A 24,803-nucleotide genomic window follows, 5' to 3' on the forward strand; every position below is an offset into this window, starting at 1 on the left:
TAAATATAAATATAAATATAAATATAAATATAAATATAAATCCCATCAGCAGTCTGGCAAACACTAGGAGCAAGCAGAGGCTTTGAAACCTGCTCTGCAGCACATGGGCTGATAGGAAGCCCTTGGGAAACCTCCCTGTGCCTGTGCCCTGCCCAGTGCCCTCCCTGTGCCAGCTCTGGGGCTCTGGGGTGATCCCATGGCTGGAGGATGTCCTGGGTGGGTTCTGGGAAGGAGCACTCCCCCTTGGGAACCAGGTGCTTGAGCAGGGGCTCCTCCTGCCAAGGGAACAGAGCCCCAAACCTGGAAATACGATGTCTGGGAGGGAGAAGGGAGCAGTGGAGAAGGTTTTCTGTACCAAACTGCCCTGTCAGCAGCCAGCCGGGTGTGGGAGCTAGACCCTGTCCTTGGGCACACCAGCCCTGCCAGGACAGTGACCTGCCATCGTGAGGACATCCCAGAGATAACATTTCCCTCCCCTGCTGCCCATCCCTGCCCTCCTGGCAGCAGGGAGGAGCACTGCTCACAGCAGCAGCTTCTGAGGGTCCCAAAAGCACTGCCAGCAGGTCAGGAGGGATCCTGTCCCTGTGCCCAGCCCTGGGGACACCTCTGGGGTGATCCTGTCCCTGTGCCCAGCCCTGGGGTCACCTCTGGGTGCTGTGTCCAGCTCTGTCCCTCAGCACAGCAGGGCCAGGAGCTCCTGGAGCTGAGCAAGGGCCTGGAGCATCTCAGTGCCCAGGAAAGGCTGAGGGAGCTGGGGCTGCTCAGCCTGGGGAGGAGCCCCAGGGAGAGAGAGGGGCCCCAGCCCTGGGGCTGCCCGAGAGTCCTGGGTGTCCCCCAGTCTGTCTGTCCCTGTGTGTCCCTGTCCGTCCATGGGTGTCCCTGTCTGTCCCTGTGTCCCCCAGTCTGTCCCTGTCTGTCTATCCCTGTGTGTCCCTATGTCCCCCAGTCTGTCCCTGTGTGTCCCTGTCTGTCTGTCCCTGTGTCCTCCAGTCTGTCCCAGTCTGTCCCTGTCTGTCTGTCCCCGTGTCCCCCAGTCTGTCCCTGTGTGTCCCTGTGTCCCCCAGTCTGACCCTATGTGTCCCTGTCTGTCTGTCCCCTGTGTCCCCAGTCTGTCCCTGTCTGTCCCTGTCTGTCTGTCCCTGTGTCCCCCAGTCTGTCCCTGTGTGCAGAGGCCAGGGCAGCCCCAGGCTCTGCTCCAGGCCCAGCCATGGCCCCAGAGCCCCGGGCAGGGCTGAGCCCAGGAGCTGCCCCTGCCCAGGAGGCAGAGCTGCTGCCCTGGGCAGTGCCAGCCCTGAGCAGATGGGGCAGAGGCTGTGCAGTGTCCCTGCCTGGGGACATTCCCGAAGCCTCTGGACACAGTCCTGTGCCCTGTGCTCTGTCTGAGCAGGGAGTTGGGCCCTGCTGGAGCCACTGTGCTCCCTCCAGCCTGACCCTGCCCGGGGTTCTGTCTGTGGAGGTGCTGCAGGTGCCAGTCTGTGCTCACTGCTGTCGTGCCTGCGGCACAGCAGCACAGAGATGGTGACAGATCTGTGCTCTGTCCCTGCCAGCCACACCACAGACCTCAGCAGCCTTCCCAAGAACTGCAGGGCCCAACAGCTTCCTCTGTGAGGCAGGGGGATGGCACAGCCTGCCCTGCAGAGCCCCGAGGTCCCTGCACACCCCGAGGGTCCCCTGGCACCCTGAGGGTCTCCACACCCCGCACACAAGGGGGTCCGTGGGGTCACCCCTGCCCGGGGGATGTGTCACTCCCTGCTGGAGCAGCTGCTGGGGGAAGGGAAAGAATGCAAAAGCCTTGCCAGACTCGTGCTGAATTCTGCTTCTGCTTTGCAGCAGCAGCCTGTGGTGAGTGCCTTTCCCCCTGCACTGCACACAGGGGTTTTAGAGGGTGGCCCTCCCACACCACCCCCACAATGGCTCTGGGGGCACTGCTGGGGTGGGGAAGGACCTGCAGGGGCTGGAGCAAGGCAGTGCTGAGCTCTGAGCCCTGACAGGGCAGGGGGACGTTATCAGCATGGCATCAGGAGAGAGATATCAGCCTTGACACCCTCAAGGTTGGGTAAGAGCTGAGCTGGACCAACAGCCAGCCCTGCTGGGGCTCTTGCAAGAGGTGTTGTGTTAAAAGCAGCTGGGCCAGGCCGTGCTGAAAGCTCGGGCTCCTGGCAGGAGGGAATCCCACTGGATGTCCCTGTGCCACGCCAGCCCCTGCTGCCATCCTGCCCCTCAGCTCACTCCACATCCCCCTGCCCACGGGGCACCAGAAGTGGGATGAGGTGCTGCATTCCCGGCATCCCCATTCCCGGCATCCCCACAGCACAAAGGTTTTGATCTTCCCAAAATTTCACCCACCCAGCCACCCCAAGTGCCAGCCCTCCCATTCTCATAATCAGCATGAATATTTCAGCCTGTTTTCCTCTGTTTAGTCCCAGGAAGGCAGAGCCTGGCTGAGGGACAGGACCCAGCACAGCCAGAGCAGTGTCGTGCCTGGAAGGGACAGGACAGAGGGTGGGACAGGGATGGGGACCAGAGGGCTGGCCTGGAGGAGGGACCGGCAGTGGGAGGCGCAGGCTGGGTGCTGCGGAGCCCGCGGCAGTTCCTGCACGGGACTGCCCTGGCATCCCCCTGGAGGCCCGAGAGGGTGGCCCCGGAGCCCAGAGGACACCGCCGCCCACCGCGCTGCCCCGCCGGAGCCGGCCCGGGGGGCTGCGGCCGCCAGAGGTGAGGGACAACCGCGGGGGGGGCAGGAGATGGATGGGACAGATTTGGGGACAGCGGGGAAGGGCCAGGAGTGGGACAGTCCGTGCTCACTGTGCCAGCTGGGCAGGGCTGTGTAGGCACAGGGATGGTGCCCACCTGCCCGTGAAGTGTCACTGCCCCACAGGGCCACACCACGACGCGGTGCCCGGCACGGCCCCAGAGCGCCGGGCACGGGGAGGTCTCAGGAGCCATCTCCTCACTGGAGAAGCCCCAGGCAGGGCAGGCAGAGGGCAGAGCCGGCCGCAGATCCCTCAGGGCGATACCGGCATGAAAAAGGGGGAAATTGCCCCATTTCAGCCCCAGTTGCTGGGCAGAAGCGAGCACAGCCCTTTAACCCTGGGGCACAGACACCCAGCCCACATCGCTGCGGGACATCTCTGCCCTGCCCTGCCTTTTCTGTCGGTCCTACACAGCCTGACAGCTGTCCTGTGCCCCTGTCCTGCTGCCCGTGTCCCAGCCCCTGCCGTGGCTGTCCCTCCTCCTCGGTGACAGCGTCCCCCACGTGCTGGCGGGGACACCGCAGCCTCGCCGGGCGCTTCCCCAGGGCACCCAGGCGGCCCGGGCAGGCGGGGCCGGGCAGCGGGGCCGTGCCCGTGCTGGGCGCGGGGGCTCAGCCCGGCTCTCCCGGGCCGGCCTCGGGACGCGGCTCGGCGGGAGGGGGCAGGGGATGCGTGGGAGCGTGCAGGCAGCAGGAAGGAAGCCTGCGCCGAACAATAGAGGGAAATGGAGGAACTGGAAAAAGACCCAGTGGCAGCGCAGTCAGCACAGATGGTTTAGTGCGGAGCGGCGTGATTCATGGGAAAAGGCCCTCAGCGGGCTCTGTCCCGCCTGTGCAGCAGAGTCATCTCGGGCTCAGGTCCCTGGTGGCACCCGAGCCCGGCCGTGCCTCCGCAGCGATGTGCGGGCGGGGGTTCTGCCCGGCCGGGGGTGGCTGGGTGGGTGGGAGTCTGTCCCCCCTCTGTTTGCCCGTGAGTCATGCTGACCTCTCCCATGCCCTCGCCAGCAGTGAGAGAGAGAGATTATGGTCTGGCCCTTCCGGCCGCAGAGCCCTCCCCGAGCTGGCCGGCACAGGAGCTCATCATCCCCTGGGAGGGGCCCGCTGCTCCCCCCGTTATCTGCCCGGGACCCCCCCGCGGCTGCGCGGCTCTGGCCCGCCCGCCGGCCCCGCGGAGCGCGGCGCGTCCCGGCGCTCGGTATCTGCCCCAGCCCCGCTTCCCCGTGAGCCCCCGAGCCTCAGCTCCTGCCCGGGCTCGGGTCACGGCCCTGCCGACAGAGCGGGGCCAGGATCCGGCTCCGGCTGCCCCGGGGAGTGCTGCAGAGGCTGGGGCTGGGGAACAGCAGGATGCCGGCTCCCGGAGCCGGGAGGTGAGCGGCTGCGGGGACGGCAGCGAGGTGTGGGCACCTCCGGGAGCATCCCGCGCTCCAACCCGCGGGATCCGCGCCCTTCTCGGCCGCTGAACCCACCCCCTTTCCCTTCCTGCCGCCTCCTCAGTCCCTCTTTCCCCTCCTCGCACAGATGATGGGCTGAGCATCCGTTCCGGAGGCACCCCAGGGCCATGAGCTCCCCGTGCGGCCCTGACTCGGATATTGCAGACTGGCTGGCCACCATCCACTTGGAAAGGTACCGGGATGTCTTCAAGCAGCACGGATACCACGTGGCCAGAGATGCCACCTCGCTGGACGGCCACCACCTGCAGCAGATCGGCATCACCGCCACCGGGCACCGCAAGCGCATCCTCGCCCTGGCGCAGCAGACTCGGCTGCTGAGCCAGTCCCGGGGCAGAGCTGCGGCAGGAGACACCCATTCCCGAGGCACGGAGGTGCTGGATGCCCCCCAGGAGGGCAAGGATGCCATGAGAGCAGAGCCGGGAGGGACCAGTCAGGCCTTTGGGACGCAGCCGCGTGTCACCGTGCCCTGCCAGGCACCGCCTGGAGACAAGGACGCCGCTGCTCCCGCCCCGAAGCCGGTTCCCAAGCCGAGGACGGTTTTCCCTCGCTCAAAGCCGGAGCAGGGATTAGTGCCGGTGCCCCCGGCGCGCTCCACGGCGCCAGCGCACGGCCCGGACAGCGAGAGGGCACCAGCAGCCTTCGTGGTACTGGAGGGGTTTGTGCCAGGGGAGAGCTCCACGGATTTGGAGAGCCCGGAGCCCGGCGCTGCTCCGGGGGCAGCCGCGGCCATGGGTGCGATCGTGTCCCGGCTGCGGGGCCGGGACTGCGCTCGGGAGGAGACGCGGCCGCCCCCGAGCCACGGACAGACCCTGGAGACGGCGGAGAAATGCCCCCCGTCCGCCCCGTGCGTGCCCCCGCGGCACCGACACCGGGGCCTGGCAGCCGAGCCCAGCCCCGGCAGCGCCCAGGAGGCTCCCGCCGCCCCCAGCGCCGCCCTGCCCGCCCCGGCCAGGAGAGACCCCTCGCCCTGCCCCAGGGCAGCCTCCTCGGAGCCGGGCTCGGGGCAGCCCCGGCTGGAGATGGTGTCCAACGTCATCTACGAAGGACTCGAGCGCCCGGCAGCGGCCGCGGAGGAGCCGGGAGGGGAGGACGGGCCCCGGGGGGAGGGGGTCCCCCAGCCCCCAGCTCCGTGCCCGCAGGAGCACACCCGGCCGGAGGACAGGTCTGAGTAAGCCGATGCTTTCCCTCAGCCAGGGCAGGCAGAGATGAGGGCGCAGAGACCCCCGCAGCCCCGGGACCCACCCCGGAGCTGGCCCTGCCTGCCCCGCGGTACTGACGAGCCCCTTTCAGCACCCTCCCCGTGCCTTCCCCGAGCTCTGGGACGGCAGCTGGGATTCCTCTGGGATGACAGGACGGCCCTGGGCCCCCCGATGGCTCCTTCTGGATGCGGGGAGGGGCTGCTGCCCTTCCTCTGCCCTTCTGGCAGCAGGGCTGGGGGTCCCCGGCATGCTGAGGGGGGGCTGAGTGAGGTTCTGGGGCTGATTCTGCTGGGAACGAGGTGGGAGATGTCAGAGGGGGAAGATGCTGCGGTGGGAAATGCCCCACAGCCCCAGAAAACATCCCAGCAGTGCCAGGGCGGGAAGGGAAGGGAGCAATGGGGGCACCGGGAGCGGGGAGGGGACGCTGCACATGGCAGGGGACAAAGCCGGGCTCGGGAGCAGCGCCCAGCGGTCGCTGCCCAGCCGGACCGGACACCACGGATCCCGTTCCAGCCACATAACCCCTGCCCTGTTTCCCACAGTGCTGGCTGGCCCGGCGGGGCCCTGCCCCCCATCCCACAGAGACCCACCGGACAGCCAGGTGAGAGCCCCCGGGGCACAGCAGGGAGCTCGGTGTCCCCGGGAAGGGGGAGGGGGGTCACCCACACCCCCTGCCTGCCCCCGGGCCTGCCCCTGCTCCTGCCTTGCTCAGGACCGGGCTGGCCCGTTCCAGGCAGAGCCCAGCCCCGCCCTGTCACTGTGTCACACGCCCTGTGGTGGGCTCGGGGGTCCCTCCCGAGGGCTGGGAGTCCTGGCTGCTCTCTGCCTCACCACTGATGCTTTGCCTCCCCTCTCTGCCCACAGAGGGGAATGATCTGCCCATCACCCCCTACAGCGAGACCATCTTTGGCCATGTGGTCCTGCCCCGGGAGCCCAAGGTGAGGGGACACTGTGGGGGTGGTGGCTGTCCCCTGCTGTCACTCTGCATCTCACCAGCTGCTGCAGAGTCGGGACCTGCAGCTGGTGAGGCCACGGTGCCCAGCAGTGCCTGGGAAAGGTTCTTCCCCCAGAGGGTGCTGGCACTGCCCAGGCTGCCCAGGGAATGGGCACGGCCCCGAGGCTGCCAGAGCTCCAGGAGCCTTTGGACACCAGGGATGCACAGGGGGACTGCTGGGGGTCTGGGCAGGGACAGGGGCTGGGCTGGATGTGTCCCTTCCAGCTCAGGAGATTCTGTGATTTTGGGTTAGGGTGGCAGGCTGAGCCCCTGCACTCTGGGGACTGGGATGGGACAGGGCACAGGGGACAGGAGATGTGACCATTCTCTCTCCCCAGGGCGTTGGCATCTCCTCTGATCAGAGCTACGAGGCCGTGTCTGAGCTGGAGCTGGAGCGGGAAGGCTGCAGGTAGGGATCAGCTCCTTGGGCCACAGGGGCTGGGCTGGGCCCCAGGGGACAGGGCACAGCCCTGGGGACAGCCTGAGAGGGGATGGGGTTCTCACCCCACGGCAGAGCTGATCAGGAGCCCCTGGGATGGTGTCAGCAGCCTCTAGAAGAGCTGATTGGTTTGGAGGTGAGAAGGAGCTGTGCTGGTGGGAGATTTCTGAGGGCACAGCACCTGTGGCACTGCACACCTGTACACCCAGAGGAACCTGGGTTGACCTTTGGGCACAGGGAAACACCATGGGGGATGGGGATTACTCAGAAATCAGCTGGCTCCAAGCTCCAGATGAGGGGTTGTGCAATGCCTGGAGGCTCCAGCAGCATCAGATCAGCATCTGCTGCTCAGTCACTCTGTGGTGGAGGACAGTGAAATTGTGAGGGGCACCTTTAAAACACTTTTGAAATGTACTTTCCATAACTCCTGATAGCATCTCAGAAAGAGGAAGGAAAGCTGCTCTTCCCACTTCGGATGGGGAGGGTTCCTTTTCCTGTGTTGCTCAGAGAGGAGGAGGTGAGCTGCAGCTCTGTGGCCTTCAGCCCTGCTGTGGCCCTGCTGGCCAGGGCATGTCCATGGCCCTGCCTTGCTGCCCAGCGTGGGGACACTGCCAGGGTGTGGCATGCTCTGGGTGTGTGGCACCACGGTGGCACCTGATCCGGTGGCACAGATCACAGCCACCCATGGGGAACTGCAAAGTTTTCCACCCTGTGATATTGCACACTTCTCATCAACCACACACCATGATCCCAGCGCTGGCAATCAGTTGTGGAAGCCTTTTCCACGGCCTCAGGTGAAATGCAGTGCTCTCTTGGGTGTCACAGTCTGTCTGCACAGAAAATCTGAAATTCTCAGGATCCAGAACTCCAACACCTGGGAACTGGAGTTTTGTACACAGAAATCCTGAAATCTCCTGTGGAGCCTCTGAACCAGCTCAGAGGGGAGCTGGGCACTGACCTGTCTGCACCCAGTGGCTTCCAGGGACTTGGGATCCAGAGCATCCCAAGGCAACTGGCCAGGCACTGGCAGCTGGGGGATTTTGCAGCTGTTCTGGCTGAGAAGAGGCAGGATGTGACCATCAGCAGTGTCAGAGACAGCAGTTCAGGTTTCTTCTCCCAGCCCAAGCAGGACTGGGGTGTGGAGAGTGGAACAGGAGACAGAAAAGCTCTGAGACCCTTTAGCACTGTGCTCCCAGGCTCCATCATCCAGCTGCCCCGGTGCCTTCCTCCCACCCCAGCCCCACTGGTCCCAGCACATTCCCTGGATCCTGCTCAGCTGCTGGGGGGCTGCTGGCCAGCCCTGGCCCCAGCTCTGCTGCCTCTCTGGGACCTCCTGATCCTCCCCTGCAGCGCTGGTGTTTCTCCAGCCCTCATCCTTGTGTCACTGGAATGACCAGCCATCCTCTGCAGCCCACCAATCCACTTCTCATGGGAAATGTTTCCCAGTCCCAAACCTCAGAGAGGCCCTTCTGCCCCTTTTCCTACCTGTGGTATCTCCTCTTGCCCTGTTCTGGGGGAGCTTTGTCTGGCCCACGCTGCTCCCTGGCTTGGGGTGTGGCAGTAGCAGTGTCAGGGGTGAGCAGAGCCACCTCACCTGCAAGAAAATATCCTCAGAAAGGGAAGAGGAATGCAAAATTCCTGCAGACTGGGAGCTGGCTCTCTGAGGGTGCAGCAGGAGGGATTTACCTGCTCTGAGTCTGAGCACCTGCATCCACGCTGGTGATGCTCAGCCCCCCGCAATGCTGGTGCCCTGCTCCAGCCTCAGCAGGACAGAGAGGAGGCACAGCAGTGTCTGTCACCCCACGGAGCTCAGGGGACTGGGTCAGACTCACCAGGCACCGTGGGTGGGCTTTGCCTGTCCCTGCCAGATGCTCAGTGCCCTCTGTCTCTGTAAGGCCCAGCTCAGGAAGGGCTGCCGTGGATTTTTTTCCCCCTTTTCCTCCTGCCCTGACCCATTCCGTGGGTCTGCCTCCCACTCAGCCCTGGCACTCAAGAACGCTGTCTGCCTGTGACTCAGAGTCCTCCAGCCACCCCTTCCCTGTTCCCTGTCCGGTCCTTCCTGAAGCATCTGCAGACAAGGTTGGGATTCCAGCCAGATTAGTCACCCTGCCAAGGCTCTGTTGTGCTAATTAAACCGCGATTTTCCTTGCCCCAGCCAGGGCCATTTCTTGTCTTCCCTGCAGCCACACCGGCCGTTTTCCCTCTCCATCCCCTCCTCAGCCCCGCTTCTCTGAGCAGACCCCAGCTGGGATGGCCCCAGCACCTTCCCAGGCAGATTTTGGGCTTCTCCTGTCCCATGTGGACCAGGGACAACTGGTCCTCAGCAGGTGCCTGTCCAGGGCCTGTCCTAGGATGAGGCAGTGCCCAAATCCAGGTGTTGGGAGAGTTTAGCAGTGTTTGGGATCCTTTTCCTGGTCCTGAAGCTTCTCATGTACTTACACTGGAGGCACCTTCTCACATTCTGTGGGCTTCTTCTCCACAAATGTCTCATCTCCAAGGAGGGTTCCCACAGCTCACCTGCTCCTCTCCCACATGGTTCTGCACCTTGCTCCTGGGCTTTGATGTCACCCAGCTCCTGAGGCTGAAGCAGTGATGGCCAAGAGAGTCCTTCCAATCCTCATGACCCTGCCCCATCACCCACCCTGTCCCCTGGAGATGCCCACTTTGCTCAGCTGCTCCTCAGACAGAAGCTGGGACAAGTCTTGGATCATCCTTGTTGCCTTTTGAGGAGCCTTCTCTTTGCCCTGGCATTGGGTTCCTCAGGGGAATTTGGCATGGATGCTTTCCTGTGGGCGCTGGGGTGTCCCAGGAACCGTCTTCCTGCCCACCACCATTGCACCCTCTGTGAGCTCCTGGGACTGTCAGACATTTTCCAGCACATTTCCTTTCAGAGGAAAGAAAAACGCCTGGCTGAGGGGGCTGATGGGAAGGGGCAGGCTTTGCAGTTTATTTTTATAATTTCCTTTTATTGTTACGGGCTGGAGAGCCCCAGCAGGGCTGGCTGGAGGATTAGCATGGCTTCCCAAGGAATGGGGATGGATGCAGGGGTTCCACCAGCCCAGCAGGCACAAAGGTGTCGTGGCAGGAGTTCCACAGCGCCCGGAATGTTGGAGGGGCAGAGGGAGGGAGCAGGATTTAGGACTGGGGATCTGCCTGGCTTCCTTTTGCTGCCCGTGAAGAGGGGCAGGAGGTGATGCCAGGGGTTTGGAGAGGTGTGGTGGTGGCCCGTGTGACACTCCCCATAGCAGGGAAGCCCCAGCCTTTGTGCCATCACACAGGACTGGCTGAGCCTCGGGCTCCTGGTGGCCACAGGGCTCCTGAGCACACCCAGAGATGCAAACCCCAACATCCCTGAGCGGCCCAGGCAGGTCAGGCTGAGGCCAGGGGCAGTGCCAGGTGTCCCCAGACAGGGTGGCATCACCCAGAAGCAGTGCCAGGTGTCCCCAGTCAGGGTGGCATCGCCCAGGAGCAGTGCCAGGTGTCCCCAGTCAGGGTGGGATCACCCAGGAGCAGTGCCAGGTGTCCCCAGTCCAGGTGGCATTGTCCAGGAGCAGTGCCAGGTGTCCCCAGATAGGGTGGCATCACCAGGAGCAGTGCCAGGTGTCCTCAGATGGGGTGGGATCACCCAGGACTGTGCCATGCTGCCCAGCCAGGAGCAGTGCCAGGTGTCCCTAGACAGGGTGGCATCACCCAGGAGCAGTGCCAGGTGTCCCCAGACAGTGTGGCATCGGCCAGGAGCAGTGCCAGGTGTCCTCAGACAGTGTGGCATTGCCTGAGAACAGTGCCAGCTATCCCCAGACAGGGTGGCATCACCCAGAAGCAGTGCCAGGTGTCCCCAGACATTGCACAGGACCATGCTGTGCTGCCCAGCCAGGAGCAGTGCCAGGTGTCCCCAGACAGGATGGCATTGCCAGGAGCAGTGCCAGGTGTCCTCAGACATGGTGGCATTGCCAGGATCAGTGCCAGGTGTCCCCAGACAGGGTGGCATCACCCAGAAGCAGTGCGAGGTGTCCCCAGACATGGTGGCATCGCCCAAGAGCAGTGCCAGGTGTCCCCAGTCAGGGTGACATCGCCCAGGAGCAGTGCCAGGTGTCCCCAGACATGGTGGCATCGCCCAGGAGCAGTGCCAGGTGTCCCCAGTCAGGGTGGCATCGCCCAGGAGCAGTGCCAGGTGTCCCCAGTCAAGGTGGCATCGCACAGGAGCAGTGCCAGGTGTCCCCAGGCATCGCCCAGGAGCAGTGCCAGGTGTCCCCAGTCAGGGTGACATCGCCCAGGAGCAGTGCCAGGTGTCCCCAGATGGGGTGGCATCGCCCAGGAGCAGTGCCAGGTGTCCCCAGTCAGGGTGGCATCGCCCAGCAGCAGTGCCAGGTGTCCCCAGGCACTGCCCAGCGCCCTGCTGTGCCGCCCAGCTCCCTCCCAGCCCCTGTGCCGCAGGACCAGCAGTGAGTGCAGCAGCGAGGGCCGCAGCGAGGACGAGGAGTGCCGCGGCCGGCTGCCGGAGCGCGCGGCGCACGGCGACACCGAGGGCTACTCCACGGTGGAGGCGCCGCGCGCCCCGTTCAGCCTGCCCGCCCACCTGTACCCCGACGAGCTCCTGGACGACCTGACCATCTCGCCGTACGCCAGCTTCACCTCGCTGTGCGAGCCCCGGCCCACCATGCTGGGCGGCTGGCTGGACAAGCTGTCCCCACAGGGGTACGTGGGGCTGGCTGGAGTCGCAGCGGGCTGGGGTTGGGAGAAGCCTTAAGGTTGTGGGAATTTTTTGTCACTCAGGGGTCACCGGTTGTGGTGGTGTTCACAGGGGTCCCAGGAAGAGGGAGGATACGAGGGTCTGACTCCATGTTTCAGATCTTGATTGATTATTTTATGATATATATTATAATAAAACTATACTAAAAGAATAGAAGAAAGGCTTTCATCAGAAGGCTTGAAAGGAAGGCAGAGAATGGAATGATAACAAAAGCTCCTGACTCTCAGAGAGTCCAAGACTGCTGGACTGTGATTGGCCATTAATCAGAAACAACCACACGAGACCAATCCCACATGTACCTGTTGCATTCCACAGCAGCAGACAATCATTGTTCACATTTTGTTCCTGAGGCCTCTCAGCTTCTCAGGAGGAAAAATCCTAAGGAAAGGATTTTTCATAAAACATGTCTGTGACATTAGGATCATCTCGTTCCACACCCTGCCAGGGACAGGGACACCTTGAACTATGCCAGGTTGCTCCCAGCCCCATCCAACTGGCCTGGAACACCTCCAGGCATGGGGCAGCCCCCGTAGGTAAAGCCCCCTTGGCAAGGTGAGGGGGCTGCACTGGCCACCGTGCTCCCCTTGGAAGAGGAACCTCTTGGGTGCCCCAGCTGTGGTGCAAGGCCCTCTGTGCAGCCGTGCCTGGGAGGAGGAAGGGTCTATGAGGGGCAATCATCCCCTTCCCAACAGTTTTTCTGCCATCCCAACAGGAACTATGTCTTCCAGAGGCGCTACGTCCGTTTCGATGGGAAGAACCTGATGTACTTCAGCAGTGAGAAGGTACCAAGGGCACAGTGGAGCAGGGTGGGGAGGCTGAACCTCAACACCACCTGGGAGCTGCCTTAGCCTCCCCTTGTCCCTCTGGAAGGAGCCAGCAGGGCTCTGCCATCACCAGGGTGGAGCAGCTGATGCCTGGCAGGCTCCCAGCACAGCCTCAGCCACAGGGAGCCCAGGATAGCAAGGGTCCCTCTGCCAACAGGGAGCAGGAAAGGGGAGGTCCTGCTGGAAACAGGGACAGCCATGGATCCATCCCTTCCTGAATCCCCAGCACCCACCTGGCTGCTGGGGCCCGCAGGCTGTGCTGTCAGGAAGCACCAGCAGAGCACCCAGGGGATGTGGAGGATGTTCCAGGTCATGGAGGTGCCCTGAGGGAAGGGCAAAGGGGGTAACCCCACCTGGGGCTTGTTCCAGGAGCCCTATCCCAAAGGAGTGATCCCACTGTCTGTGATTGAAATGGCTCGTTCCACCAAGGACAACAAGTTCCAGGTCATCACCAGCCATCGGATCTTTGTCTTTCGTGCTGAGAACGAGGGTGAGTGAAAACCTGGGCCAGGGCCCTCCAGCCCTAAGGACCCATCCCTGCCTCCCTTCTCCAGGCAGAGCACCCACAGGCAGCTCTCACCCCATCCCCCAAACATCCCCTGCCTGCCTTCTGGGTGCTGTGCTCCGTGCCAGGGCTGTTGGGAAGGGCTCAGCCCCCTCCCTCCTGCCTGGTCCCCAGCCCAGAGGAATGAGTGGTGCTCCACGCTGCAGAAGAAGGTGATGGAGCAGCGCCTGGTGGGGTCCAGGCCCCGGCCTGCCAACACTGCCCACTGCCAGAAGTCAGGAACCCTGGAGCTGAAGGGCCAGAAATCCAAGGTCTTCGCAGCCCTGAGCCTGCCTGAGATGTGGCTGTACAAGAGCGAGCAGGTTTGTGGCCAGACCCCCACGTGGGATGAGAGGGATGGAGGGAGCTGAGCCAGGGCTGGTGCCAATGGGAGAGCAGAGAGGAAATAGGTGGGCAGGAAAAAGGGAATGGCAGAGCAAGCAGCTGGAGATCCTGCCCAGGGCAGCAGTGATGGGTACCAGGACTGGACCCCCCTCCCAATCTTCTCACTGTCACCAAATCATCACCATCTCCACCAGGCATTTTGGTCTTGGTCACACCAAGCATCCCAACCCATCCCAGGGCAGCTGGATCAATGGCAGCAAACACTCCTGCTGCAAGGGGCACTCACAGGGACAGCTGGTCACTGTCACCTCCCACACTGCTGCTGCTGCCCACAGAATACCTCACTTCCTTCCTACTGGATTTTCTTAGCACCCCTGGTTTTATTTCCATTACTTCACTTCCAGTTGCCTGCTGCGCACTAAGCACCACCAGCTCTGAGGAGCTGGCTCAGGTTGATATTTGTTTTATGAGGGTCCCTGACTCGAATCCCCAAAAGAAAGGGAGCTGGTGTCTTGGTTTGAACAGACAGGTGTCTGCTAAGGAAGAGAGCCCCCCCGAAATAGAAAATGCAAACCCCCTCCCTCTGAATTATTATAATTTTGAAATTAAGGGGCTCTCAGGCAAAGAGATGGGAGCAGGAATAACAGTTCTTTACTAGGAAAATTAAAATACAAATGCAATAGTGCAAACAGAAACAAACCCCTGGCAGAGTGAGAGCAGTCCCTGTCCCCTGTGTGTCAGGGTGGGGGCACAGCCCCATCCCAGGGGGGCTCAGCCCTCCTGCAGTGCCAGCTGTGGTTCTGCTGCAGCAGGATCCTGCACAAGGGGGGAGTTTTCCTCTGCAGCTGCAGGGCTGCTGGAGATGGGCCTGCTCTCCCTCTGGAAATGCAGGGCAGGAGAAAGCTGCTCCTCTGGGAATGCAGGGGGCAAAGGCTGCCGTGCTGTTCCAGGGCAGATTGTATCCAGGTAGGAATGCTTGGCTCCTGCCCTGGGCACAGCATCTCCCCATGGGATGATGGAATTGGATCAGCCCTGCAGGGACACTCACTGGCCATGGACAGCAGAGATCTGCTGGAGGGAGGATGGGCTGTGGGAGAGAGAAAGAAAACTGCCCCATGAACAGAGAGAACTGCCCAGCTCTGACAGATGGGAATAGAATGCACACCCCCAGCTACATCTTGAAGCCCAGGACACCTGGGTGTCCACATTTCAAGGGTTGTGGGCAGAAGCTGCCTTTCATTTGAAGGTATTTTCAGGGTGCTTTATGTCAGATGAGAGGTGGATGAGGGAGCGGCAGGGGCTTGTCCAGCAAAGCAGGGACGGGATGCTGGGGGTTCCGTGGCTGCAGCCCCAACCCCATAGGTGGCCCACGGTGGTGCCCAGCAGAACCAACAGCGCTGTCACCCTCAATTGCAGTTCTTCAAAATGGGCATTGCCATGTGCTTCATCGAGATGCGCGGCTCCACCATCCGCGAGGCCAAGAGCCGCAGCTTCGAGCTCATCACCCCCTCCAAAACGTTCAGGTACGCTGGGATCCAGGGGGGATGAGCAGGGAGGAGCAGCCCGGAGCTGGGCTGGGCGCTGGGGCTGCAGCCCCTGAGCTCTGGCTGTGCTGGTGCTCCCAGCTTCGTGGCCGAGTCGGAGCGGGAGAAGCGGGAGTGGATGGAGGCGCTGCAGGAGGCCATCGCCGAGATGCTCTACGACTACGAGGTGGCAGAGAAGATCTGGTCCAACAAAGCCAACAAATACTGTGCTGACTGCTGGGCTCAGAGTCCTGACTGGGCATCCATCAACCTGTGCGTGGTCATCTGCAAGCAGTGTGCAGGTGGGACAACTCCTGGGGGGCACGGGGCATCCTCGGGGCGTGGGTTGGGCAGGCATGGTGCTGCCTGGGGTGTGGGTATAATTTGGGACCTGGCAGTTCCCTGGCAGGATCAAGGGGTGCTGACTCTCCTGCTCCCTGCAGGGCAGCACCGCAGCCTGGGTTCCAACATTTCCAAGGTGCAAAGCCTGAAGCTGGACACCAGCGTCTGGTCCAATGAAATTGTGCAGGTGAGGCACTCAGGGGTGCAATGAAATCATACAGGTGAGGCACTCGGGGGTGCAATGAAATCATGCAGGTGAGACACTTGGGGGTGCAATGAAATCATACAGGTGAGGCACTTGGGGGTGCAATGAAATCATGCAGGTGAGGCACTCAGGGGTGCAGTGAAATCATGCAGGTGAGGCACTTGGGGGTGCAATGAAATCATGCAGGTGAGGCATTTGGGGGGTGCAATGAAATCATGCAGGTGAGACACTCAGGCATGCTGTGCTCCGGGGCCAGGCTGCTCCTGGTGGTGCAGCATCCCCACAGCCTCCCTCAGGATTCAGGAACACTGGGAATCCTGCTCCTCCTGCTGACCCTGGGGCTCGCCATGACCGCGGGACTCTCCCACAGCTCTTCATCGTGCTGGGAAATGACCGAGCCAACCGGTTCTGGGCCGCTCGGCTCCCCGCCACCGAGGCCATCACCCCGGACAGCAGCGCCGAGCAGAGACGGGAATTCATCGCCCGCAAGTACCGGGAGGGGCGGTACCGCCTGCCCCACCCCCACTACGCCACTCAGGAGGAGGTGCTGCAGGTAGGGGACACCTCCAGGTGCTGGGAGCCACCCCAGAGCTCCTGGCCTGAGGTGTCAGCACCTCCTGCGTGTGCTCACTCCCTCATGCCAGGCAGATTTTGGGAGGTTGTGCCCTGGTTTGGCTGCCTTGGAGCAGCCCTGGGAGGGAGCTGGGGTCTGCAGGAGCCAGGGGAGGGTCCCTAAATGTGCCTGTTTCACCCCAGGCGCTGTGCTCTGCAGTGGCAGGACCAGCCCTGCTCAAGACCATCCTGCAGTTCTTCTCATCCTCGGAGGCTGCTCTGGCCTCTGACCCTGCTGCCGGCGAGGCGGCGCCGGGGGCTGACCTTTGGTGGGGACCAGAGAGCAAAAGGCCCAGGAACCTTTCAGGTAAAGAGGAGCCTTGAGCCCCACCTGGCTGTGCTGGAGGAAATTCCTCTTTCCTGCTGGCCCTGCCCCTCTTGGCGTGGCCCAGGGCCGGGGACACTCAGAGTGTCAGGTGTCGTGGCTCCCTGGGGGACCCGCCCTGTTGAAGGATTCCTCTGGAATTTCGGATTAGCGGGTTCCTCTGGAGTCCCTTTTCAGGGAACCCCATGCCTGCACACCCCGTTGCCTACACCTGCGTGAGGGGGTTCTCCCTGTGTACCCACAATTTGGTGGGTGCCTGCTCCCCCCCACCCTCCGCACCGTGTCCCGCAGGGAGCCCCCGCGCACGGGACCCGGGTCCCGAGGGCGTCTACAACGAGATCACCCAGCCAGTGACACACTGCGGGTACCTGCACCGGGCCACGGCCCCCCCGAAGCTCCCGGGGGCCAGGAAGAGCAAGGAGGGTGAGTGTGGGCAGCGTGGGAGGGCAGCCCGAGGGTGCCCACCCAGAGCCACTGACCCCCTGCTCCTGCAGACTTCCAGCGCACGTGGTGCTCCCTGGAGAGAGCCCTGCTCTTCTTCGAGACTGAGAAATGCACGGAGCCCCTGGGCCACATTGACAGCGGGGATCTCATCTCCCTGGGGGTCAACAGAGCCCACCAGGCACTCACCAGCCCCGGCCCCACTGAAAGGTACCCCCAGCCATGCCCCCAGTCATGCCCAGAGAGCGTGGGGCACACAGACAGCGGGGCTGGGCTCCCTGCTCTGGCCCTGGGGGCAGGGACAGGGTTTCCCTCATGGCTGCTTCATCTTCTGCAGGTTTCACTTCACCCTTGAACTCTTCCTCACTGGGGAAAAAGTGCAGCAGCTGGGAGCTGATGGGCCTGAAACGCTGCAAGCTTGGGCCAGTGCCATCGGCAAGGTGAGCCAGCCCCAACGTGTCCCCAGACTCTGTCCCTGCTTCCCTGCTGTGATTCCTCACAGCTCCCCATGCCCTTCATCCCCTCTGGGAAGCACTCTCCTCCCTTTCCAGGGCTCCTATCCTCCCTGGTGAGCTGCCCCCATCCTCATGGGGGTCAGCCCTCGGGATGTCTTCCTGCTCACCTCCCGTTCCATCCCACAGTGGTTCACCCCCGTGAGCTGTCACTGCCTGCTGGGCTACGAGTTCCAGCGCGTGGGCCAGCTGCGCTACAAGTGCATGCTGAACCCCGAGCGCTGGCAGAGGGCCTTCTTCATCCTGCAGAAGAGCCACCTCTTCATCTGCCCCGCCGAGGAGGACGGGGCTGAGGACAGCATCAACCTGCGGCGGCTGCAGGAGCTCAGTGAGCGCCGGGAGCTCGGAGGGCCGGGGCGGGCACCGGGGGCGGCCCCGCGGGGCTCTCACTGCTCGGCTTCTCGCCCAATGCAGGTCTGGTTCCCCCCACGGACACCCCGGAGAAGAAGGAGCTGCTGGTCCTGGTGGAGATGGGGAGGTGAGTCCTGGCCGTGGGGATGATGGGGAGCGAGCCAAGCATGCTCAGCTTGCTGCCCAGGGCAAAGGCACTTCGGGCTGTGTTGGGACTCTGATGTTTATTAGCTCTTGTCTCTGTTACAGTCTCACAAACCCTGAGTCCTACAGCACTTGACTCAAACTAAAACTGGAGCCCTGTCTCTCTCTCTACAAGGCCTTTTAAGGATAAACTGTCCAATTAAGAAATGACATCTAAATTATTTTTACTTCTAACCCAATAACCCATGCCCGCAATGCGGACTTTTTCATCTAATTACACAAAACCACCCAAACCCATGGAGAAGAATGTGAAGAAGAAGGTGAAGGAGAAGGACCAGCCTCCACCTAAAACCTCCATCTTGCTTTATATATATTACTATATTCTAAAACCTTAAACTCTTAAGTTTTCCACCATGTGATATCACACACTTCTATTCAAACTCCACACCCACAATCCCAGTGCTATCATTCCATTTTGGAAGCCTTCTCTATAGCCTCAGGTCAATGCAGTGTTCTCTTGGGGGTCAGTGCCTCTCAGCACAGACAGTCTGAAATTCTCAGCATCCAGGGTTCCCACAGGGATGGGCTGATGCTGATCCCAAATCCCTGGTGGGGAAGTTACAGGGACAGAAGGGCTGTGCCCGAGGGCCTTGCGGGGGTGTTTTGGTGGAGTAGGGTGTCCCTCAGCTCAGCCTGGCCGGCACTCGCTCCCTGTCACAGGCAGGAGGGATAACCTGCCCCTGTGACTACCCTCATTCCCTCTTTTCTGCCCTTGTTGTTCTCAGGACGTTTTACCTGCAGGGCTTGTCGCGGGCAGACTCAGCCGCGTGGTACGGTGACATCCAGGCGTCGGCAGGGGGCCGGGGCAACGCTCTGAGGGACCAGCAGCTGAGCCGGGCCGACATCCCCATCATCGTGGACTCCTGCATCGCCTTCATCACCCAGTACGGTGAGCCCAGCGCCCTCCAACACCTCGGGCTGGCCAGCAGATCCCGGCAGGAGGCACCGCTCCGGGGCCACCAGCTCCGTGAGGGATTCCCTGAGCAGGACCCGGCCCCTGTGTGACCCCGTGTCCCTGTCCCAGGGCTGCGGCACGAGGGGATTTACCGCAAGAACGGCGCCAAGTCCCGGATCAAGGTACTGATGGAGGAGTTCCGGCGGGACGCCCGCAACGTCAAGCTGCGCATCAGCGACAACTTCATCGAGGACGTCACTGACGTGCTGAAGAGGTTCTTCCGGGAGCTGGAAGATCCCATCTTCACCCTGGAGCTGCACCCGCAGTGGAAGGAGGCTGCAGGTACCTCCTGCACCCAGCCCTGCTCTGCACTGGGTTCCCTGGATGGGTGCTGGTGCCAGCCTCGGTGTGGTGTCACCGCTGGATCCGCTGGGTTCAGCCAGGATCTGGTTTTCCTCTCTCCAGAGATCTCCTCGAAGCCGCAGCGCTTGGAGCGGTACAAGGAGCTCATCCATCGCCTGCCTCGCCTCAACCACAAGACCCTGGCTGCACTCATCGGGCACCTCTACCGGTCAGTGCGGCCCCCCAGTCAGGGTCCCCTGGTCCAGACAGCCCTGCTGCCCAGGGAGTGCTGGCTCCTATCCCTGAGGGACAGGGAGGGCCCTGCTCCACCCACACAGCTGGTACTGGCACACCTTGAACATTCCCTGCAGCAAGGGGGAGCAACAGGAGGTTTGGGTCTAGGGGACAGCACCCTGTAGAATGTAAATGTCATCCAGTGCCCCAAAAAGACAGAAAACACTTAATTCCCATCGTGAGTCAGAGTTTGAGGTAGCGCCATTGTCTGGTTTGATGTCAGAGGGAAGTTCTCGAAACAGGAGCTGCCCAGTTTGGAGTTCCTGCTGCTGAGGGGCTGGGGACATCCAGGCTGTTTGTATGAGGCAGAGGAGGGTGGCTGGGGCTGAAACCCCATCCTGAGCAGGACCAGCCCCTCACCTCTGTGCTCCTTGTGCCAGGGTGCAGAAATGTGCAGACCTCAACCAGATGAGCACCAAGAACCTGTCGCTGCTCTTCGCACCCAGCCTCTTCCAGACCGACGGCAAAGGGGAGCACGAGGTCAAGGTGATGGAAGATCTCATCGACAACTACGTCAGCATCTTCAATGTGAGCAGGGGCCTGCAGCCCCCTCCATGCTGGGTCTGATCCAGACCCCTTGGATCCCCCCACAGTGCCCACCCCTGCCTCCCCCTGCGTCCCTCCACCCTGGCCCTGTGTCCTCAAGCCAGATCCCGCTCCACGCTGACCCTGTGCACCCTTCCTCTGGCAGATTGATGAGGATCAGGTATCCCAGATGGATCTGGAGAACAGCCTGATCACCACCTGGAAGGACACCCAGGTACTGGGAATGTGCTTGTTGGCCCCCATCACATCAGGGACCCCTGGGCTGGAGGGACTGGTTGGAGGATGGGGACACTCCCAGGTGCCCACCATGGGTCTCCACTGTCCCATATCCTCACTTGGGAAAGGATGTTCCCCCTCTTATCTCCCCTGTGCCCACCACCCTGAGGCTCCTGCTTGGGGGAGGAGCAGCCCCAGTTTCCCAGGACACCATCCCCAGCACCAGGAAGGTGGGATGTGCTCAGCACCCACACCAACACCTCACCAGTGCCACCCGCTCTCCCTGCAGCTCTCCCAGGCAGGGGACCTCATCATCGAGGTGTACCTGGAGCAGAAGGTGCCCGACTGCTGCGTCACCCTGAAGGTGAGTCCCAAAGCAGGGCTGTGCCAGAGCACGCGGGGAGGGAGCTCCTGGTGCCCCTGGGACGCATCCTGCACCACCCGCTGCAGCTCCCTGTGTGTCCGGCCCCAGGTGTCCCCCACGATGACAGCAGAGGAACTGACCAACCAGGTGCTGGAGATGCGCAACGTGCCCGCCAGCCTGGACATCTGGCTGACCTTCGAGGCGCTGGAGAACGGGGAGCTGGGTGAGCGCGGGGGGATGGCCCAGGGGGATGCTCCTGCCATGGCCAGGCTGCTGAGGGGCACGTGTGGGGGACAGGGGGTGGCTTTCCGGTGGTGGCAGAGGGGACAGGAACTGGCACGGTGGTGAGGGTGTCCCTGTGTCCCCAGAGCGGCCCCTGCACCCCAAGGAGAAGGTGCTGGAGCAGGCCTTGCAGTGGTGCAAGCTCCCGGAGCCCAGCGCCGCGTACCTGCTGGTGAGGAAGGTGCCCATCGGCGAGGGCAGCTGTCTCTTCACAGGTAAGGCGAGCACAGAGGGACCCAGCCCCTCGGGGTGTCCCCAGAGGGGGACAGCTCTGCCTGAGCTTCCTCTTGCAGCCATCAGGGGCACATCAGTGATCCCACAGTGGGGTCCCCCTGCAATGCCACCCTGCCAGCCCCCTGACTCCCTTATGTCCCCACACTGGGCAGGTGCCAAGCGTGAGACCCCCAAGTGTGGGCTGCTGAAGTGCCGGGAGGAGCCCCCCAAGCTGCTGGGGAACAAGTTCCAGGAGCGTTACTTTGTCATCCGGGACAGGAGGCTGCTGCTGCTCAAGGAGAAGAGGGTAGGGGGATGCTGTGGGATGGACCTCAGCCCTGGGCAGGAGGAGCCTGGGGACAGCAGCAGCACAGTGGTGGCTCTCCTGGCAGGGAGGCTGGCACCAAGCCAGGCTAACCCACTGGATGTCCTTTCCCAGAGTGCCAAGCCGGAGCGTGAGTGGCCCCTGGATGCAGCCAAGGTTTACATGGGCATTAGGAAGAAGCTGAAGCCGCCAGCTCAGTAAGTGGGACCTTCCCAGGTGTGGCCCTGGGGCACATATCCACCCCTCAGTCCCTGCTCCTGGCACCCAATCCCAGCTGCTGGAGTACACCTGGACCCAAAGCCTGTGCCCACGGGGCGAGCTCAGCCCCCTGCCCCACTGCCCACAGACCCCAGGCTGTGTCTGAGCTTGGCAGTGCTGCCCTATAGCCTTGTGTCCCTTTCCAGGTGGGGTTTCACGCTGACCCTGGACAAGCAGCAGCTGTGAGTACCTTCCCCTGCCATCCTGGGGCTGGGGGAGGTCGAAATCTGTCCCCAGTTTTAGTGGGAGTGAGACAGCCAGGGGCAGTGGTACAAGGCCCTGGGGTTGGGGCACAGCTGGGGCTATTGAGAGGCAGAGTGGTGGGGCCACATTGTCCCTGGCACAGGATGGAAGCCAGGCTCCAGGGGCCACCCTGCCACACAGCCTTCCTGCCTTCCTACCCACCACAGCACCCCTGGGTGATGCTGGGTGTTCCCACCTTGCCCTAAAGCAGCAATTTGAGCACACGGAGATTTTCAGAGATTTAGCCCTGTGGGGTGTAGATGAACCTGAGAGCCCCAGGCTCACAGACTAGGTGACAAGGTGACATGGGCCCCACTGCCCCCACTCCCTGGCAGCTTCTCCACTATTTGCTCTGCAGGTACCTGGTGTGCTCAGGGCAGGCTGAGCTGTGGGACTGGACCACCAGCATCCTCAAGGCTCAGGTGGGTGAAGGCTGGCAGTGCCACCCAGCTGGGCAGGGCTGGGATGGGGCTGGCAGGGCCTGACCCCCGTGCCCACCCTGTCCCTGTGCACAGCACGACGACCTGCGCCCCGTGGTCCTGCGCCGGCGCTCCTCCTCCGACCTGGCCAAGCAGAAATTCGGGACCATGCCGCTGGTGCCCCTGCACGGGGACAGCACTGACGCCACCATGCTCTCTGCCAACCAGACCCTGGTAAAGCCCCTGCAGCTCCCCCTGCCCACAGGTGCTCCTGCACCCATCCTGGTCCTGGCACCCACCCCAGGACCCCATGCCCACCCTAGGCCTGGAGAGGCTGGCGCACCGATGGGTGCTGTGTGTGCTGTGTGCCGTGCTCGTGTCCGTGCCCGTGTCCGTGGCAGCTCTCCCTGCCTGCAGGCTCCTGCAGCCTCTGCCCTCCCCTGCCTGCCCAGGCAGCCGTGGCCTTGCTCTGTGCTCTCCGTGCTCACCCCTGTCCGTCTCCTCTGTTTCTAGCGCCGCCTGCACACGCGAAGGACTTTGTCCATGTTCTTTGTAAGTACCTGCACACCTGGAGCACCCGCTGCTGGCTTTGCACTGTGCCAGGGCTCACCTGCAGCATCCCATGGGCACTCAGAGATGTGTCCACCTTGTGTGGCAGATGAGGGGGTGCCCACTGCTCTGCATGTTCCCTGCATGAGGATGTGGGTCCCTGCCTGGTCCCAGTGTGGGCAAGCAAGAGCACACCAGTGCAGCCCAGTTCCCAGAGCCTCTGCCACTGGGCACACGTTGCCCATAGGGAAGAAATGTGAGGAAAGAGGTTTAGGTGTGCCTTGCTACCAGGTTATTTCCAAAAAGGCCACTGGGCTGAACCTCATCTCTCCTTTGTGCTCTGTGTGGGATCCACCTGCCCACCCCACCCCGGAGCACTCTGCCAAGGGGTGCTGGGCTGGTGGCATGGACCATGCCCAGGAGGGACCAAAACTTCCCTTCCTCAGCCATGGGAAGAAAGGGCAGCAGTGCCTGAGCCGAGGGACCTGGTGGAGGGCGGGTCCCCTGCGGGTATCAGCCCCATGATGAGGGACAAGGATCCCCAGGCAGTGCAGGGAGGTCAGGGTGAGGGGGGACAGAGGGGTACAGCTGAGCTGTGTGGGCAGTACCCCTCACCGTGCCCCCTGCCCTCCCCAGCCCATGAAGATCCACCAGGACTCCCTGGAGGAGCAGCAGGAGAAGGAGGCAGACGCTGATCCTGTCTACGAGGAAGTGGGGAACTTCCCCGAGCTGGCGGCGCTGGACCTGGGGCAGGAGCTGCTGGCAGAGCTGGCGGCCGTGCCCCCCGTGGACAGGTCCAAGAAGCCGTCCCCGTTCCCCGAGGAGCCCCCAGGCACTGCCCTGCGCTCCTCGCTGCCCGCCAGCCCAGCCCAGAGGGTGACAGGTCCCTCTGTCACCAAAGCCATGTCCCTCGAAAGGGGCTTGAACCTGGAGAGCAGCAAAGCCCCAAGCCCGGGACTCAGACCCACCAAAACCTCCTCTCTGGAGAGGAACGTGGAGCCTTCCCTGGCTCTGGGCAGGGACTGGGAGCAGGCAGCCACACCGGGGAGCAGCCCCACAGCAGAGAACTCCCTGGAGCTGCCCAGGAAGAGGAGCTTGCAGCCTCCCTCACCCATCAGTGACAAACTGATGCAGGAGCTCAGCAGTGTCATCCTCAGGAAGAGCGATGGCCAACCCCCGGGGCCTGGCCAGCCGGTGACGTGACCCGCCGTGCCAAAGGGGTGGCCACCGACCTGGGGGTCAAGTCGTGCCCGGTGGCAGCGATGATGGGTACCCCAGAGGCAGAGAGGATGGGTACCCCACACTCCCACATCGTGGAAGCCCCACCCTGCTCCTCCTCCTCATCCCGGAGCCAGGCTGGGATCGGGAACCGAAGGGACAAGTGGTGGTGGCCAGGATGCTGGGCCGTGGTACCCCCTCGTGGGAGGGCTGGGACTGCTGCCACCCATGCTCTTGCTTGTGGGTGGCACATCTGTCATGGAGCCCAGCACCGAGGGACACAAGTAAAGGGGAAAACAAAAGCAGGAACGTGGTGCCCGCATGTTTTGGCAGCATGGCACCGTGCTAGGCAGGGAGCATGGGGTGCCTGCCAGCACGGGGGAACACAGCGTGTCCCCTCCAGCACTGGGCCTGCGGGGCAGGGCCAGGACACCCAAGCCATCCCCCCTTCCCTTCTTGCATCCACTGTGGCATAGTTTGGGGGAAAGGGGGAGCAGCAGGAGCAGGGCTGGCCGTGTGTGCCTGGCGTTAGTCCTGGCGATGGAGGGCAGCCCCTCCTCAGCGAGGGTGTTTGTACCTATTCCTGCCACCAGCAGGGAGAAATAAAGGTTTATTTGTACTCTGCAGGGTTTGGTCACTGCAGGAGGAGCGGTGAGGGATGCCAGGGTCAGGCAGAGGGGGAGGTCGGGGTGCCAGGCACCCAGCTGGGGGTCCCATGGGATTGGGCAGTGCTGGCATCATCAGGGGGACAAAACAGAGGCAAAATCCTTGTGAACCTCGGATCCAGGTGGGATTTTTTGCCCAAGTCTATTGCCAGCCCTTCATG

At 62.7% G+C, this 24,803-nt stretch overlaps 1 protein-coding gene across 4 annotated transcripts; it reads left to right on the forward strand.

The window, feature by feature from the left end:
• Positions 1–2,579: 2,579 nt before the first annotated feature.
• ARAP3 (ArfGAP with RhoGAP domain, ankyrin repeat and PH domain 3) lies at positions 2,580–24,561 on the forward strand. 4 transcript variants are annotated; one of them, XM_084215627.1, is made up of 34 exons: positions 2,580–2,715; positions 4,271–5,371; positions 5,945–6,003; positions 6,267–6,340; positions 6,735–6,805; positions 11,270–11,530; positions 12,298–12,367; positions 12,779–12,899; positions 13,089–13,276; positions 14,715–14,821; positions 14,924–15,123; positions 15,265–15,350; positions 15,739–15,921; positions 16,125–16,287; positions 16,597–16,728; positions 16,800–16,956; positions 17,084–17,186; positions 17,388–17,586; positions 17,673–17,736; positions 18,539–18,702; positions 18,838–19,050; positions 19,174–19,279; positions 19,725–19,872; positions 20,036–20,104; positions 20,396–20,470; positions 20,579–20,693; positions 20,839–20,967; positions 21,139–21,272; positions 21,405–21,487; positions 21,695–21,730; positions 22,150–22,213; positions 22,307–22,444; positions 22,724–22,762; positions 23,396–24,561. In XM_084215627.1, exons 2-34 carry the CDS (start codon positions 4,311–4,313, stop codon positions 23,960–23,962), a joined length of 5,379 nt encoding a protein of 1,792 aa, XP_084071753.1. In that variant the 5' UTR covers positions 2,580–2,715; positions 4,271–4,310; the 3' UTR covers positions 23,963–24,561. The 4 variants fall into 4 exon arrangements, with proteins under 4 accessions (XP_084071753.1, XP_084071755.1, XP_084071756.1 ...); XM_084215629.1 differs by having other exon boundaries at positions 4,271–5,365; XM_084215628.1 differs by lacking the exon at positions 2,580–2,715 and adding an exon at positions 4,025–4,119.
• The last annotated feature ends 242 nt before the right edge of the window (positions 24,562–24,803 follow it).

Source organism: Fringilla coelebs (assembly GCF_963513975.1).
Source record: "Fringilla coelebs genome assembly, chromosome: 15".
NCBI lineage: Eukaryota > Metazoa > Chordata > Aves > Passeriformes > Fringillidae > Fringilla > Fringilla coelebs.

Bases quoted from the DNA above. Each gene is read 5' to 3' on its own strand.
- ARAP3 (XM_084215627.1), top strand. From the start codon at position 4,311: ATGAGCTCCCCGTGCGGCCCTGACTCGGATATTGCAGACTGGCTGGCC. The intron at 16,729-16,799 runs GTGAGTGTGGGC...CTGCTCCTGCAG, and splicing joins GGCCAGGAAGAGCAAGGAGG to ACTTCCAGCGCACGTGGTGC. The intron at 22,763-23,395 runs GTAAGTACCTGC...TGCCCTCCCCAG, and splicing joins GGACTTTGTCCATGTTCTTT to CCCATGAAGATCCACCAGGA.